This window comes from Nerophis lumbriciformis, linkage group LG16 (genome assembly GCF_033978685.3).
Source record: "Nerophis lumbriciformis linkage group LG16, RoL_Nlum_v2.1, whole genome shotgun sequence".
In the NCBI taxonomy this organism is placed as follows: Eukaryota; Metazoa; Chordata; class Actinopteri; order Syngnathiformes; family Syngnathidae; genus Nerophis; species Nerophis lumbriciformis.
In genome coordinates this window covers 32,430,233-32,449,598 of record NC_084563.2, presented here as the reverse complement: position 1 = coordinate 32,449,598, position 19,366 = coordinate 32,430,233, and the positions used below count along the sequence as shown (strand labels likewise).

The 19,366-nt window shown below is 40.2% G+C and overlaps 1 protein-coding gene across 3 annotated transcripts in view; it reads left to right on the top strand.

Annotated features, from left to right (window-relative positions):
- polq (polymerase (DNA directed), theta) overlaps positions 1-19,366 on the top strand; it is a 75,739-nt gene that overhangs the window by 37,717 nt on the left and 18,656 nt on the right. For all 3 annotated transcript variants that reach the window (XM_061977019.1, XM_061977020.1, XM_061977018.1), the window contains exons 19-24: positions 1,092-2,265; positions 9,814-10,837; positions 10,907-11,017; positions 12,851-13,047; positions 15,674-15,881; positions 15,939-16,132. In XM_061977019.1, the coding sequence (XP_061833003.1) occupies positions 1,092-2,265; positions 9,814-10,837; positions 10,907-11,017; positions 12,851-13,047; positions 15,674-15,881; positions 15,939-16,132 (2,908 nt within the window). The remainder of the gene's footprint in view (positions 1-1,091; positions 2,266-9,813; positions 10,838-10,906; positions 11,018-12,850; positions 13,048-15,673; positions 15,882-15,938; positions 16,133-19,366) is intronic.

Sequence of the window (19,366 nt, the reverse complement as noted above, 5' to 3'; positions counted from 1 at the left end):
AATGCATCAGTCTGTGTGCAATGAATAAATATAATGTACAAGTTACACCTTTTGAATGCAATTACTGAAATAAATCAAGTTTTTCAAAATATTCTAATTTACTGGCTTTTACCTGTATATATGAAATACTTGACTTGGTGAATCCTAGCTGTAAATATACTCCTCCCCTCTTAGCCACGCCCCCGCCACGCCCCCCACACCCACCTCCCGAAATCGGAGGTCTCAAGGTTGGCAAGTATGTTCAAGAGGTAGTCACCTGAAATCGTTTTCACTTCACAGGTGGTGTGCTTGAAGCTCATCGAGAGAATGCCAAGAGTGTGCAAAGCAGAAATCAGAGCAAAGGGTGGCTATTTTGAAGAAACTAGAATATAAAACATGTTTTCAGTTATTTCACCTTTGTGTGTGTGTGTGTGTGTATATATATATATATATGTGTGTTTATATATATATATATATATATATATATATATACATATATATATATGTGTGTGGGTGGGTGGGTGGGTGGGTGGGTGTGTGTGTGTGTGTGCGTGTATATATACATATATATATGTGTGTGTGTGTGTGTGTGTGTGTGTGTGTGTGTGTGTGTGTGTGTGTGTGTGTATGGATCAACCATCTCTTCATTATCAAAATAACACAACGGCAGGCTGAACTGTCAACACAAGTCTCTGGTGCGCTCAAAAACATTAACAACTATGTTGCTACAATAATAAAAAAAGTTAAAACTGAAATCATTTTTACCTCGCGGTCACGAATGGCAGATGGTGTGCCGTCACGAGACTGAGAAGGGCAGGCAGAGAAGAAGGGAAATGTGTGTGGGTTCCCTTTACTCTCTAAGTTCACGGTACACAAAATGAATGACTGAATGTTTGTACGCAGAGACATGGTTCACACACAGTGGCATATTAGGTGCAATCTAAAGATTTGTAAACTGAAAAGTTTACAAATTTAGAGGTTCGTAAACTGAGGTTCCACTGTGCTGGCCTCACATTGCAGCAACCGTTTTATTATATTTTCTCAAAGGGGCAACACGAGGGGTGTCCTCACTTTTATTAGCGCAGCCCTAAGTCCACTGTCTCCTTCCTCAGTTCCAAGCGTGCGGTGGATGAGAGCGAAGTGGAAGCAGTGGAGCGAAGGAACCTCCGCTGTGTGTGGGTGAGCGGCGGGCGGGCCCTGACAGAGCAGGAAGCGTCCGTCGCCATCGTGTCCGAGGCAAAGCTCCTCCTTCAGGGAGACCTGGCACTGCTGGGCATTCAGTGGGACCCCTCAACGGTTCCCCCTGGTGCTCCTGCTGTACACAGCTTACAACAAGACCATCAAGAGGCAGGTGCAGGTCAGAAAACCAAGACGGTCGATGTTACTCCAAAGAGAAACGAACATGTGAAACAAGGAGAACCTGAGAGACGTCCCACTTCATGCTCTGAGGGTTTGGTCGTTGAGGAAAATTTGAGTGCAAAGGGAAAATCTGACATTGAGGTTTCTGTGAAAGATGGTACAGAAAATGGAGAGCAGCACGACAGCAGAAGTCAAGTTTCAGTCAGAAAAAAGGAAGCACTCGTTATAAGGAGCATAACGCACGAATTGGCTGACATTATGTCCAGCCCTGCAGTGCTCCAACCCCAACAACCAGATCTCCCTCTGATGCCTCTTCCTCGGTTCAGAGCCCCACTTCCCAGGTTGGAAGAACACCACAGGACATCAGAAGTTGGCGGTACTTCAAGGCTTAATTTCTCACCTGTGCAGTCGGGAAAACTCAAGCACACGCAGATCCTAAACAAAGTTCTGCAGTCCATACAAACAGACAACAAGCCACAAGACCCCACTCCTGTCCCCGTCCTAAAAACAATTCCCCAAGGGGAAAAGACTGATTTAAGTACATTACTGTCCCCTGAAGCCAAGCGAAGGAGGGTGCAGGGGGCTGCGGTGGACATGTTTTCATCTCCTGAGCTCTACGCAGGAGATGGAGGAGTGCAGCCAGACGCCAGGCGGCCAGAAGAGACGTTTGGCGACAGCTTTGAATTGGACACGCAAACCGAAAGGATGATTGTTGTCCAGCCGGGATTAGAACACGATGCAAGACATCAGCAGGATTTAAATGAAGCTGGTCATGTGTGTGATGAGGAAATGGTAGATGCAGTTGTGGAGCAGAAGGACCAAGGCGAGGGAAGAACCAGACCTGAAGCAAAGGACAATGCATACCCACGGTTCAATGTCTCTCTGACAGACAGTCAGATGGATCACATTCTGGAGACCAGTCATCAGGTGAGTAATGATCGTGACAACAAGACACACGTGTGTAAATATCACATACAGTTGTGTTCAAAATAATAGCAGTCCCACATCACTAGCAAGATCAGGGGTCGGCAACCTTTACCAGTCAAAGAGCCATTTTGACCAGTTTCACAAATTATATAAAACAATGGGAGCCGCAAAAATTTTTGAAATTTTAAATGAAATAACACTGCATACAAATAATTTTTTTTCTTTGTGCTATGTATAAACCAGGGGTCTCAGACACGCTGCCCACAGCTTTTTATGGAATATTTAAGCTGGTGCGGCAGGCGGGTTTTAAATGAATAGCGCTTAACAGCGTCATGCGTGCCGTGGTGGTACAGCATATAGCGCCCACTACAACCAACGTGCCTGATCAGCCACATGTTGACTGGGGCTTCCGCTTGCTCACGTAGGTGACAGCAAGGCATACTTGGTCAACAACCACACAGGTTACACTGACGGTGGCGGTATAAAAAAAACTTTAACACTCTTACTAATAATGCGCCACACTGTGAACCCACACCAAACAAGAATGACAAACACATTTTGGGAGAACATCTGCACCGTAACACAGCATAAACACAACAGGACAAATACCCAGAATCCCATGCAGCCCTAACTTTTCTGGGCTACATTATACACCCCCGCTACCAAACCCCGCCCACCTCAACCGACGCACAGGAGGGGGGAGTTGATGTGTGAGGAAGCAGGGTTGGGGTGGGGGCGGGGTTTGGTGGTAGCAGGGGTGTATAATGTAGCCCGGAAGAGTCAGGGCTGCATGGGATTCTGGGTATTTGTTCTGTTGTGTTTATGTTGTGTTAAGGTGCAGATGTTCTCCCGAAATGTGTTTGTCATTCTTGTTTGGTTTTGGTTCAAAGTGTGGCGCATTATTAGTAAGAGTGTTAAAGTTGTTTTATATGGCCACCGTCAGTGTAACCTGTGTGGCTGTTGACCAAGTATGCCTTGCTGTCACGTACTTGTGCAAGCAGAAGATGTATAATATATAACAAGCGTTGGGCTGGCACGCTGTTAATGCAGATTGTAGAGGGCGCCAAATGTTGTACCATCATGGCACGCCCTTATTATAGCTGTAAGGGTGAAAATCGGTGAATATTAATCCCGGGAGTTTTCTGCGAGAGGCACTGAAATCTGGAAGTCTCACGGGAAAATTGGGGGGTTCAGCAAGTAAGCTGCTGAGCCGCATCAGAGTGATCAAAGAGCCGCATGCGGCTCCGGAGCCGCGGGTTGCCGACCCCTGAGCAAGATAAATCACTGTTTTTGTTAGAATTTCAACTTCTACACCGCAAGTAAGTTTCTTGAAGGGTTAGTAAAGGTATAGAAAACCAACAGGCATGACATGCATGCTGCTGATTCTGTGAAACTGAATCATTTACTGAAAGGGGCGTGTTAAAAAAAATAGCAGTGTTGAGTTCCATTAGTGACGTCATTATGTGGGGAAAAAAAGGTGTTAAACAGGTGGCCCTTTTTTGAGGATCAAGGCAACTGACGCGGCATATGCTGGCTGTGATTTTGTCCTTGAAAAACAGAGTAAAATGAGTCATTCCAGAAACTGTTCAGAAGAGCGTTCTTTGATTAAGAAATTAATAAAAGAGGGGAAACCCTATAAAGAAGTGCAGAAAATGATAAACTGTTCAGCTAAAATGATATCAAACTCTTTAAAATGGCAGCCAAAACCAGAAAGGCGAGGAAGAAAAAGAAAAATTACTATTGGAATGGATGGGAGAATAACCAAAATGGCAAAAGCTCAGCCAATGATCAACTCCAGAAGGATCAAAGAAGATCTAAGATGGCCTGTGAGTACTGTAACAATCAGACCACGTCTACGTGAAGCCAAGCTACCAGCAAGAAGCCCCCGCAAAGACCCATTGTTAAAAAAAAGACGTGTGCTGAAGCGGTTACAATTTGCCAAAGAACACATTGACTGGCCTAAAAAGAAATGACGTAATATTTTGTGGACTGATGAGAGTAAGATTGTTCTTTTTGGGTCTGAGGGCCAGAGACAGTTTGTCAAGACGTCCTGCAAACACTGAATTCAAGTCACAGTACACAGTGAAGACGGTGAAGCATGGTGGTGCGAGCATCATGATATGGGGATGTTTTTCGTACTATGGTGTTGGTCCTATTTATCGCATACCAGGGATCATGGATCAGTTTTAGCACATCAGAATACTGGAAGAAGTCATGTTGCCATATGCTGAAGAGGAAATGCCCTTGAAATGGGTGTTTCAACAAGACAATGACCCCAAACACACCAGCAAGCGAGCAAAATCATGGTTCCAGACAAACAGAACTCAAGTAATGGAGTGGCCAGCACAATCCCCGGACCTTAATCCCATTGAAAACTTGTGGGCTGACATAAAAAATGCTGTTCATGAGGCAAAACCAAGAAATGCAGAGGAATTGTGGAACGTAGTACAATTGTCCTGGGCTGCAATACCTGTTGACCGGTGCCAGAAGTTGGTCCACAGATGTGAAGCAGTTATCAGAAACCGTGGTTATGCAACTAAATATTAGTTAATGATTCTCAATAAAGTTGAATATGCAAGCCTTTCTCAGTTCATACAGTACATTTGAGTTTTCTAAAGAAATATGCCAGCACTACTATTTTTTTGTTTTATATTTATTGACTTTCTGTAAAATATTATCAAATTCAATTACTTTTTTCCAATTTTCCGGCTTTGAAATAGAACGTGCAGTGTCCCCAATGCATTTATGTTAATTAAAATACCATTTATTTGAAGAATTTTGAGGTTTACTCACCTTTTTAAACACACTGCTATTATTATGAACATAACTGTACAAGGTAACACCACTCGCATGTGAGCTACAGTGCTAACAATACAGCAACATCATGCTAGTTAAGCATATTTGCAATAGACAAGCTAAATCATCAAACACACAGCTACCACATCTGTAGTAACAACTCACAGGTCCTCTGCATTTTTTCAAAAAGCAGTTTTTGTCCTCTTTGTAATGCCCAAAAATAATAATTCTTACATTAAATTTATAAGGGCCTTTCAAAAAAAAAAAAAAGGACATTTTACAATATGCAGATGAAATAATGTTACATTATTGAATGGAGACGAGTCAAACACTAGTGCCAGGCGGAAAGCGGCGATTCAGGCTGAAGTTTGTCCCTTTTCATCGCCCACCAGCTCATTGATTGGCTATCTGGCGCAACATGGCAACAGCAGCTGACCAGTCGGCAGTCAGATGCGAGATATGTGGCTGTTGGCCTTCACAAGGCAATATGAATCACGAACAAATTAAAGGAGTCTAGTGCTCCACTCAAAGGTATTTATGTTGTTGACCAAGACTTACACTAAGAGAATAAGGGCATAAAGTCTGGCAGCGCAATGGCATATGTGTCAGTCTTTTGTTCCAGCGAAAATGGTTTGATTCCCAGCCAGAATACGCAAAAAAACATTTCAGGGGAACTGCACTTTTTTTAATGAATTTTGCCTATCATTTAAAATCCCTACATAAGACACATACCTTTTTCTTTTTTTATGCATTCTAAGTTGTTAAATACAGCAAGTGGCTAACAATGCAGCTAATGGGAGTACACTATTCCGCCCATGTATCCCTCTAAAAAAAACTGCCAACAATACTCCATTTACATGTCGTAACCTAAAAATTAGCTAAGTATTAGCAATACATCTATTAAACAGACAAGAAGCAAGGAATTAAACAGAGACTGGATTCAATTTGGCTCATGAGGAGAAACGTCTGGGCTGTACTCTTGTACAGTCTCCCACCACGCTCTGCCAAAAGAGTTGCACGCCTCCTCTTTTATTTGGACTTTCCCTGATTACATAGCAACAGCTGTTTCTAAGGGGAGAGGGGGTCGTAAAACGCTGTTGCAGTCGGTCACAAAACAGTTCAAAGAAAAGATTCCTGGAGCTTGCGTCAGGTCCTGCTTCCTCTCCGCTTTGTAGATCTCGGGTCAAGACAAGATCTTCCTGTGGATCACAATAGATCAAAGAAACCGACACCTTCATGTCGCTTCCCATCGTACACAGTGGAGTTTTACAAGCCTTTTGCTTGGTAAGATCAAAGACAGCTTTTGTCTCCTCGCCGGGAACAGAAAGTTTTGTGATAACTTACATACAATTATTCTGACAAGTATTTTAATTGCTAACGCAGACAAACTCTTTTTAGCGGTGCCGTGATAACAGAGCGCTAACTAGCTTATGCGACTATATTGACATATTGGCTGCATAGCCTCTGAGTTGGTGAAAGTTAATTCTAGATTATAAATCATGCTTCTCACCTGGGTAGTAGAAGGTTGTGGACATCAATCAATCAATCAATCAATCAATCTTTATTTATATAGCCCTAAATCACAAGTGTCTCAAAGGGCTGCACAAGCCACAACGACATCCTCGGTACAAAGCCCACATACGGGCAAGGAAAACTCACCCCAGTGGGACGTCGATGTGAATGACTATGAGAAACCTTGGAGAGGACCGCATATGTGGGTAACCCCCCCCCTCTAGGGGAGACCGAAAGCAATGGATGTCGAGTGGGTCTGACATAATATTGTGAGAGTCCAGTCCATAGTGGATCCAACATAATAGTAAGAGTCCAGTCCATAGTGGGGCCAGCAGGACACCATCCCGAGCGGAGACGGGTCAGCAGCGTAGAGATGTTCCCAGCCGATGCACAGGCGAGCGGTCCACCCCGGGTCCCGACTCTGGACAGCCAGCACTTCATCCATGGCCACCGGACCTGTGCCCCCCCCCCCTCAAGGAAAAGGGGAGCAGAGGAGAAAAGAAAAGAAACGGCAGATCAACTGGTGAAAGTAGGTGGCTTTGACATCCAACTCAGACCTGGAGATGGCGAGAAAGACACGAAAAAAAATCACTTTTTTAAGCCTGCGTGAGGATTATGATTGATTTAAATGATAAATGATAAATGGGTTATACTTGTATAGCGCTTTTCTACCTTCAAGGTACTCAAAGCGCTTTGACACTACTTCCACATTTACCCATTCACACACACATTCACACACTGATGGAGGGAGCTGCCATGCAAGGCGCTAACCAGCACCCATCAGGAGCAAGGGTGAAGTGTCTTGCTCAGGACACAACGGACATGACGAGGTTGGTACTAGGTGGGGATTGAACCAGTGACCCTCGGGTTGCGCACGGCCACTCTTCCACTGCGCCACGCCGTCCCATTACATTTGTCATGTAAAGGGGAATCTTTAAACATCACATCAGTCTTTATCCCAGTGAGAGCAGACATTGTACAGTAAGTGATTGTTTTATTATGTTCACAGTTTGTATATCTTGTTTAGCACTTAGCAGTAGTGCTACATGATGCACACACCTTTTAAAACTTGTAGGTCATCCTCCTTATATTCAGGCTCAAAAATAGAGGTTTGTGGATCATCATTCGTCCCAAAGTAGTCTTTGTTGTCTCTCATCAAGTCTGCCATGATTAGTAGTGGTGTTGTTGAAGGGAAAAACAATAAGCCGATATTCTGATATTGTCCAACTCTTAATTACCGATACCGATATATACAGTCGTGGAATTAACACATTATTATTCCTAATTTTGTTGTGATGCCCCGCTGGATGCATTAAACAATGTAACTTTACCATGAATTGATTAACATGGACCCCGACTTAAACAAGTTGAAAAACTTATTCGGGTGTTACCATTTAGTGGTCAATTGTACGGAAAATGTACTGTAATGTGCAATCTACTAATACAAGTTTCAATCAATCAATCAAAAACAAGGTTTTCCAAAATAAGAGAACAACTTCAACCCCAGTTATGGATAAAAATGCCAACATGGCACTGCCATATTTATTATTGAAGTCACAAAGGGCATTATTTTTTTTAACATGCCTCAAAACAGCTTGGGACATGCTTTCCCTGAGATAATCCTGATACCCACTACAACTATGGGAAATACTATACTTTGACTTTCACAAAGTGCATTATTATTTTTTTTTTTAAATATGCCTCAAAACAACAGCTACAAAAACAATGAAGGCACACAGCTTCAGTCCAGAGTATACTAGAGCATACTTGCCAACCTTGAGACCTCCGAATTCGGGATATGGGGGGAGGGTGTACATTGTAGCGTCCCGGAAAAGTTAGTGCTGCAAGGGGTTCTGGGTATTTGTTCTGTTGTGTTTATGTTGTGTTACGGTGCAGATGTTCTCCCGAAATGTGTTTGTCATTCTTGTTTGGTGTGGGTTCACAGTGTGGCGCATATTTGTAACAGTGTCAAAGTTGTTTATACGGCCACCCTCAGTGTGACCTGTATGGCTGTTGATCAAGTATGCATTGCATTCACTTATGTGTGTGTAAAAGCTGCATATATTATATGACTGGGCCGGCACGCTGTTTTTATGGAGGAAAAGCGGACTTGACGACAGGTTGTAGAGGACGCTAAAGGCAGTGCCTTTAAGGCACGCCCCCAATACTGTTGTCCGGGTGGAAATCGGGAGACATTCGGGAGAATGGTTGCCACGGGAGATTTTCTGGAGGGGCACTGAAATTCGGGAGTCTCTCGGGAAAATCGGGAGGGTTGGCAAGTATGCCCTACGTCCGTGTTTTACCGGATATGTACCGCTCCGAACAGCGGCGTTTTAAAAAGTCATTAATTTTACTTTTTGAAACCGATACCGATCATTTCTGATATTATATTTTAAAGCATTTATCGGCCGATATTATCGGACATCTCTACTTAAAAGGATGGAAATAAAACCTTAATGGAGGTGTTTGGATGTTTTTTAGAACGTAATTGAGCGACTTGCATTAGTTCCATCATTAGCTGACTTTTGCTAGCGCTTATTTACGATTTAGAATGCATAAAAAATGGGAAAAAAAACGTGTTTGTCTTACGTAAGGATTGGGAACTTTTAAAAAAATGTGCAGCTCCTCTTTAAACTAAATTCTGATGCATTGTAATCTTGAAAATCAAAGTCATTTATTGATTAGTTCATTTATTGATCAATTTGTTTCCCATTCATATCACTCTGAAACTTCCATCTAATCCCATTGTGAGTTCAAACCCCGACCGAGTCATACCAAAGACTATAAAAATGGGAGCCATTACCTCCCTGCTTGGCACTCGGCATCATGGGTTGGAATTGGGGGTTAATTCACCAAAAATTATTCCCGGGCGTGGCCACCGCTGCTGCTCACTGCTCCCCTCACCTCCCAGGGGGTGATCAAGGGTGATGGGTCAAATGCAGAGAATAATTTCGCCACATCTAGACTGTGTGACACAATCATTGGTACTTTAACTTTTTAACTTCACATGAGCCAATTTCACGCCAATCTGTAGCTGACTGACAGAGACTTGGCAGAGCTCCATGCTTGGTTTTAAGATGTGTAGAGAAGCCTACACGTATACACAGGGCATGGTCATATAGTGCTTCTAGGTCCACAAGGAGGGAAGGTTTGTTTTCGACGTGATGTCCAAAATTTCGGACACATCGATACAACGGGACTAAAATGTCAATTTAAAGGCAAATTCTGATGTTTCCGCAGGATTCTTCTCCTGATGAAGGTAACAATGAAGGCGCCAATGCCGCTGAGGACAACCCAAACCGAAGCAGCAGCTTTTTGTTCGACAGTCTGTATGAGAACTCGCCGAGCCCACGCCAAACCCCGCCGGACCCACCGGTGGACGAGGAGACGGGATGTGGGCGCCCCCTGCTGTCTACGCAGGAGCGACGCCGCAGCGAGCTCCTCGTCAACCAGCAGGCGGAGAAGCACGAGGCCATCCAGTGGGGCGAGTCCTCCTTCAACCTGTCGGAGTGGGGCGACTCTATGCTGGTGGGCGAGCACTTTTTAGAGAGGCAGGAGGGCGGCCATCTGGAAAGCGACGAGGAGCGAGCCGGGCCACAAAGCGAAGCGCCAGATGAAGTTCCACTGCAAAGTGGAGACCATGGACCGGATGTCCGTGTTGCACCTGAGAGCAGCTTTGATTGCAGTCCGGGTCTGCAGGAGATCTTTGACCGCTGGCCTAGTATGTCTGATCAGCCTGTGCAGAACATCCCATCAGACCTCAAAGGCACTACCGACCATGCTGGTCCCATGCAGGTGGCAATCACTGACGACCCTGAGAGGGACTCTGCAGGACCACAACTATCAATAGAGAGGCCTGACTCTGCTGGTGACCTCGTACCTCCCACTCAGGAGACCCCGCCCGTGACGCCCAGAGTAAAACTAACCACGACCTCCATCCAGTCGCCTCTCGCCATCCCGCCATTCAACCAGTCGACTCCTTCAAACGTCCGCCGGGGGGGACCTCCTAAGTCTCCGCCACCTGACAACGCCACCCGGCCGCAGCCTCTTTGCGAGAACACGCCGCCGGACTCCTACGGGGGCTTCTCCCTGCAGCTCTCCCAGGACGCCTTCTCCATCATCGACGTGTCCAGCAACCGGCGGCTCTTCGACGCCTTCGTGGAGGAGTGGAAAACGAAAGAGCGATTCTCTCTGGCTTTGGCCTGGGAGAGGAAGGAGCGCCCGCAGGCGCCAGACGGGGAAGTTGGAGGGAAACATAAGAAAGGTGATCAATGCAGAGGCATTTGCTGGCAGGGAAATATGATTAACGTGTTTTGTCCTTTTGTGTAAACAGCTGACGGGTTTCCAGTAAGAGGCAGTGATGGATCGGTGCTGGTTGGACTGTCTGTCTGCTGGGGAGCAAGAGATGCTTACTACATATCCTTTCAGCGAGAGCAGAACCAAGGTACACACATACACACTAAGGGCCCGATTTACAAAACACAAAACCAGTGAAGTTAGCACGAGAGATGTCCGATAAATGCTTTAAAATGTAAAATCGGAAATTATTGGTATCTGTTTCAACTTCCCGACAAGGTTAGCACGTATGCTCTAGTACAGTGGTTCTCAACCTTTTTTCAGTGATGTACCCCCTGTGAAATTTTTTAATTCAAGTACCACCTAATCAGAGCAAAGCATTTTTGGTTGAAAAAAAGAGATAAAGAAGTCAAATACAGCACGATGTCATCAGTTTCTGATTTATTAAATTGTATAACAGTGCAAAATATTGCTCATTTGTAGTAGTCTTTCTTGAACTATTTGGAAAAAAAGATATAAAAATAACTAAAAACTTGTTGAAAAATAAACAAGTGGTTCAATTATAAATAAAGATTTCTACACATAGAAGTAATCATCAACTTAAAGTGCCCTCTTTGGGGATTGTAATAGAGATCCATCTGGATTCATGAACTTAATTCTAAACATTTCTTCATAAAAAAAAAATCTTTAACATCAATATTTATGGAACATGTCCACAAAAAAATCTAGCTGTCAACACTGAATATTGCATTGTTGCGTTGTAATGAATGGAATAGCCTACTTGATTTGATGTTGAGTTTATGAACTTACATTCATATTTTGTTGAAGTATTATTCAATAAATATATTTATAAAGGATTTTTAAATTGTTGCTATTTTTAGAATACTTAAAAAAAAATCTCACGTACTCCTTGACATACCTTCAAGTACCCCCAGGGGTACACGTACCCCCATTTGAGAACCACTGCTTTAGTACACTCTGGACTGAAGCTGTGTGCATTCATTGTTTTTGTAGCTGTTGTTTTGAGGCATGTTTAAAAAAAAATAATGCACTTTGTAAAAGTCAAAGTATAGTATTTCCCATAGTTGTAGTGGGTATCAGGATTATCTCAGAGAGAGCATGTCCCAAATTCCAAGCTGCTGTTTTGAGGCATGTTTAAAAAAAAAAAAGCACTTTGTAATTTCAATAATAAATATGGCAGGCACTTTTTTCCATAACTGGAGTTGAAGTTGTTCTCTTATTTTGGAAAACCTTGTTTTTGATTGATTGAAACTTGTATTAGTAGATTGCACAGTACAGTACATATTCCATACAATTGACCACTAAATGGTAACACCCCAATAAGTTTTTCAACTTGTTTAAGTCGGGGTCCACGTTAATCAATTCATGGTAAAGTTACATAGTTTAATGCATCCAGCGGGGCATCACGACAAAATTAGGCATAATAATGTGTTAATTCCATGACTGTATATATCGGTATCGGTTGATATCGGTATCGGTAATTAAGAGTTGGACAATATCGGATATCGGCAAAAAAGCCACTATCGGACATCTGTAGTTAGCACGTTGTGTAAATGGTAAATAAAAAGTGAATACAATGATTTGCAAACACTTTTCAACTTACATTCAATTGAATAGACGGCAAATACAAGATACTTAACGTTTGAACTGGTAAACTTTATTTTTTGCGAATATTAGCTCATTTGGAATTTGATGCCTGCAACATGTTTCGAAAAAGCTGGTGCAAGTGGCAAAAAAGACTGATCAAGTTGAGGAATGCTCATCAAACACTTATTTGGAACATCCCACAGGTGAACAGGCTAATTGGGAACAGGTGGGTGCCATGATTGGGTATAAAAGCAGCTTCCATGAAATGCTCACCGTTAAAAGCTCACGCACGTTTTATTTTTCTTCATTTAAAGTATTTTAAGAAGCCTTAGTTGAAATCCGATTAATTGTCCGGCTCCTTATTGCTTCTCAGGTTTGAGTTTGAGCCTGGCCCCTCCCGCCCTGGATGAGAGTTTGTCAGTAGGCGAGAGGCTCGCACACGTGCAGGCCGGTCTCAGCGGGCCATCCGCTGGAAGGAGGGTGGTGGTCACCTATGACATCATCCAGGTGTACAAGATGCTGGTGTTGAGCTGCGGCATCAGCTTGGAGGGAAGATGTGAAGACCCCAAGGTGAGAGAAGTTGTGCTATTTAAGATATTAGTGGAATATTAACATGGTCTTTTTTTAATCCCAGATCCATCAAACGTAGATAAACGTAGTGGTAACGTCTCATTTGCTGCCTTTTGACCGCTCTTTATAATTATATGCTTTTAGGCAACTAGCTAATGGGGATCCTTAATAAAAATCTAATTAAATCAAATCAATCAGAACAAATAGGCTCAATAGAGATTAGAAAGAATAGTTTGGATCAAGTTTTACATCGTTGATAATATCCACCTTATGCAAACTTTATTGTTTTTGATATTTGCTTTTGTAAAAATTAACACTAATAGATTATTATTGTTGCCAAATAGTGAGGCGTGTGTCTTTCACTTTAAAGGAAAAATGCATTTATTTTTAAAAATGTTGCCCATCATCCTCAATCCCTTATGTGAGAGATGTCTTTCCCTTCTGTGTGCATTCTAAATGGTGGAAACTGCTAGTATGAGGCGGCAAAGAGTGCAGGTGTATTGGATTAATCAGGGTATCCGCTCAGTCTTAAAAAGTCTTAAATCCAACTATTTGAAATTAAGGGCTTAAAATGTCAAAATTTTTCCTAAAATATAAAAGGTCTTGAATACGACTTTGAAAAGTCTTAATATATTTACATTACTTTTATTTAAAACGTCTATAAACCTCAGTCTTGCTTTTAAATGTTTGGATTTTTGAGGAGGCTGTAACGTAACTACAAAATTAAACTTTTTAAATTTAATGACAGAAAAGTAAAAAACGTGTATCCATATAAACATACACACAATGTATATACATAATATATATTTATACAGTTGTGAAATTAGTGTACTGATATAGATATTAGATATATGTGTAATGTAATTAAATAAGTATCTAGTGGATGACGGCACACACAGAGGCATATTTAGCGCGGTTTAAATGTTCGTAAACCCAAAAGTTCATAAATAGAGGTTTGTAAATCGAGGGTTCCACTGTACATACTTACAGTATATACAGTCGTGGTCAAAAGTTTACATACACTTGTAAAGAACATAATGTCATGGCTGTCTTGAGTTTCCAATCATTTCTATAACTGACGGTAGGCATGGTGTTCCTGGGATTAAAGGCCTCACCTTTTCTCCTCCAAACATATTTCTGGATATTGTGGCCAAACAGCTCTATTTTGGTTTCATCTGGCATCACATGGACAAAGATAAGACCTTCTTGAGGAAAGTTCTGTGGTCAGACGAAACAAAAATGGAGCTGTTTGGCCACAATACCCAGCAATATGTTCGGAGGAGAAAAGGTGAGGCCTTTAATCCCAGGAACACCATACCTACCGTCAAGCATGGTGGTGGTAGTATTATGCTCTGGGCCTGTTTTGCTTCCAATGGAACTGGTGCTTTACAGAGAGTAAATGGGACAATGAAAATAGGTCCTCTCCAAGGTTTCTCATAGTCATTCACATTGACATCCCACTGGGTTGTGAGTTTTTCCTTGCCCTTATGTGGGCTCTGAACCGAGGATGTCGTTGTGGCTTGTGCAGCCCTTTGAGACACTTGTGATTTAGGGCTATATAATTAAACATTGATTGATTGATTGAAAAAGGAGGATTACCTCCAAATTCTTCAGGACAACCTAAAATCATCAGCCCGAAGGTTGGCGCAGTTGGGTGTTCCAACAGGACAATGACCCCAAACACACGTCAGAAGTGGTAAAGGAATGGCTAAATCAGACTAGAATGAAGGTTTTAGAATGGCCTTCCCAAAGTCCTGATTTAAACGTGTGGCCAATGCTGAAGAAACAATTCCATGTCAGAAAACCAACACATTTAGCTGAACTGCACCAATTTTGTCAAGAGGAGTGGTCAAAAATTAAATCAGAAGCTTGTGGATGGCTACCAAAAGTGCCTTATTGCAGGTAAACTTGCCAAGGGACATGTAAACAAATATTAACATTGCTGTATGTATACTTTTGACCCAGCACATTTGCTCACATTTTCAGTAGACTCATTATAAATTCATAAACGAAGCAAACTTCATGAATGCTTTTGTGACAATCAAGTATGTGCTCCAATCACTCTAATAAATAAATAAGAGTTGTAGAAATGATTGGAAACTCAAGACAGCCATGACATGATGTTCTTTACAAGTGTATGTACACTTTTGACCACGACTGTATACAAAATGATGTTGGCGCTTTTCAAATGTTTTATTAGGGCTTTATAGCTGAAATAGATCAAATTCTCATTACCTGCACTGTTAGCTGCCTCTTACTAGCAGTTTTTTTTTACTATTTAAGCACCGAAAAGGGAAGGATGTGGGTTGTTGTCTCAAATAAAGATTGTGGCTGATGAAAGAAGTGCAGATCCCCTTTAAGGGGGACATGTTCTGGAAAACTGATGGTATGATTGTGTGGCCTAGTCAGTGTAATTGGAAGCAGATAGTCACATGATCACATCAGCTCCCAGCCAAAGTTGACTCACTAATTGGAATAATATTCAACTTTTTTTTAGCTGTTCCTGTTGGGGCTCTAGATCTTTGTCGGTAATAATAACAGCTGCTCAGAACAGGACTGTGAGGAGAGAGTTTGAAGTGTCCTAAACCACTTCCTGTCCTCACGTGTGTTGATGGGCTGCCTCCAGGTGGCGTGCTGGCTGTTGGACCCTGGCAGTGAGGAGAGGACTCTGCCCAACATGGTCACCGTCTATTGTCCGGACGCGCTCCCCCTGTTGGACGGGCTGGGGAACGCCCACGCGTACTGTCCTCGCGTGAGGGCGGCCACCGCCAGCGTGCTCGTGTACGCCGTCATGAACCATCTCAGCCTTCTGCTCGACAAGGACGGCATGCTTGGTAGGGAAACATAATCGGGCCTGTTCGTCGTTTTTGTACATGTGATGTCCCATTCAGACTCCTTCACGAGCGTGGAGATGCCTTGCCAAGTGTGTTTGGCGCTGCTGGAACTCAACGGCGTGGGCTTCAGCGTCGACGAGTGCGATAGACAGAAACAGGTGATGCAAGCCAAGCTGGTGGCGCTGGAAAGTCGAGCGTACGAGCTGGCGGGGCACGGCTTCTCCCTCACCTGCATCGACGACATAGCACAGGTGAGACCTTTGTTTTCGGTCCATCTGTCAGACTGCCATTTTGAAGCAGGAGCTCAGAACATTCAGGCACAATCTCCCAACCCATTTAAAGTTACCCTATTTTCGGGACTCTAGAGCGCACTGGTATACAAGCCGCGCCCACTACATTTTAGAAGAAAAAAAAACTAACATGTTTCCATATATTAGCCCCACTGTAATTAATACAGTAATATTAATATAATACAATTAATATAATATATTATAATATAATATATATAGGGTATAATTATAATATAATATATATAATATACTGCGATGAGGTGGCGACTTGTCCAGGGTGTACCCCGCCTTCCGCCCGATTGTAGCTGAGATAGGCTCCAGCGGCCCCCGCGACCCCAAAGGGAATAAGCGGTAGAAAATGGATGGATATATATAATATAATTATATAATATAATATCTAATATATATATATATATATATAATATATATATATATATATATATATATATATATATATATATATATATATATATATATATATATATATATATATATATATATATATACTGTATATATATATATACTGTATATATATATATACTGTATATATTATTATAATAAATAATAAATAGTATTTATATTATATATATATATATATATATATATATATATATATATATATATATATATATATATATATATATATATATATATATGTATATGTATATGTATATATATATACACATACACACCGTATTTTTCGGAGTATAAGTCGCGCCTGCCGAAAATGCATAATAAAAAAGGAAAAAAACATATATAAGTCGCACTGGAGCCCAGCCAAACTATGAAAAAAACTGCGACTTATAGTCCGAAAAATACGGTATGTATATATATATATATATATATATATATATATATATATATATATATATATATATATATATATATATATATATATATATATATATATATATATATATATATATATATATATATATATATATCCATCCATCCATTTTCTACCGCTTATTCCCTTTTGGGGTCAATATATATATATATATATATATATATATATATATATATATATATATATATATATATATATATATATATATATATATATATATATATATATATATATATATATATATATATATATCATTATAATTAATAATGAATAATAAATAGTATTTATATTAATTATATATTATATTATATAATTAACAATAAATATTATTTATTACTAATTAAAAAAAATTATAAGTATTATTGTAATAATATTTATTATATATAATATAATATATATAATATAATTATTATATAATATAATAATATATAATACACATAAGTCGCAGATATATACGTTGTGAAATGAGTTATTTACACAGTAATATTCTGTAAAATGTTTATTTGCATACCTTAATTGCTTCCTAACTACTGTCTCATGGCAGTAAAGCGGCTGATCAAACAAAACAGAAGTCATGGTCATGGACCCGCTAGCTGCGGAAGCTGGCTCTCCAATCAGCTAAACAGACTCACACTACAAAAAGTCAGTGTTCAAAAACAAGAAACAAAAAAATACAAAAATTAGGGGTATTTTATTTGAACTAAGCAAAATTATCTGCCAATAGAACAAGAAAATTTGGCTTGTCAAGACTTTCCAAAACAAGTCAAATTAGCCAACCTCAATGAACCCAAAAATACCTTATAATAAGTATATTCTCACTAATAACAACTGTACTACTACAGTATATGAGTATGTATTTTCTATTGCTTCATTGAAAATAAAACGGCAAAGTCCATTTGGCTGTCACCTGTTTTTTATATGAGACACAATTGTGTCAAAGTCATGATTTTTTTTTTCATGCTTGAAATAAGAAATTATTACTTTTAAAAAGTAGTTTTATACTTGTGAGTGTTGATGACACAGCTTTACAACAGTTGATATTCTAGTTTCAAGCATGTTTTACTCAATATAGGTCATCAAATCTCAGCAACAAGCTGTAATATCTTACTGAGATCATTTAGGACCAAAACACTTAAAACAAGTAAAACACTCTAACATAAAATCTGCTTAGTGAGAAGAATTATCTTATACGACAGAAAATAAACAAATATCACCCTTATTTGAGATATTTAATCTTACATAGATTTCAGTTTTTGCAGTGCAATAACTCCACAGTGACGTTTTGGTGAATTTACTGAGGAATTTGTGAAACTGAAGCAACACAAAAAGAATCCCATTGTAAGTTAACAATACTAGCACAGACAATCGTAAACGTGTTAGCGTGATTACATTAATATAGCATGTACAAATATGCGTGAAAACACTCCTACAGACATCACACATGGGACGCTTTAGTAAGTAAGAATTGTTTTAGTTATATTGTAAAACTTACAAACGTTGCTTGGAGTGATGAATGAAACGCTATGGACAGTAAGACGGAACGGCACTTGTTAAAAGCTCAGTCCAAACAGAAGTGCAATGCAGCGCCTGCAGTGAGCCAAAGATGGCGCCATAGCGCAAAAAATACCACGCCTATTCATTGTCTTTGCATGTTTTTTTTTAACTATTTGAATTATGGCCATCAGCGAAGAAAAAGCTGCGCAGTTTTATAAGCCGCATGATTAAAAGCGTAGAAAAAGAAAATCGCATTATTGTGATGAAAGTTAAAAAAAAGGTGACATTTTTAATGCTTTTATGAGAATTTTTGTGGGATTTTTTTTAACTGTCTTTGCTCAAAAATAATAATGAATCCAAATCAATGTTGTTATGAATTTTTGCGCTATTTAATGCTCCAATTAGTTCACATCAAATGTTCCACTTTGAAAGAAAGTTGAAGGAAAATATAGCATATTTTGTGTTTTTGGCATAAAAAAAACAAGTTTTCTATGACAAAAACTGCATAAAACAAACAAAAAACAGAAAAATTGTAAAAACTTATAATCGATGAAAATGTCTGTTGTTTAGCTGAGATTTATGTGTTGAAAGTAAATTGAAACCAAAACAAAACAATGTATTACTTTTATTTAACACCTTTTAGAGAATTTCAATTTATATTTTTATTCTTTAACGCCTTTTAGAGAATTTTAATAGATGTTTTTAAGCTGCCATTGTTAAAAAATGTATTCAAAATCAATGTTATTAATTATTGACCTATTTAAGTCTCCCTTTATTCACATTAAATATTCCACTTTGAAAAAAATGTTGGGAAAAATATTGCATTTTTTGTGTTTTTGCCATAAAAAATAAGT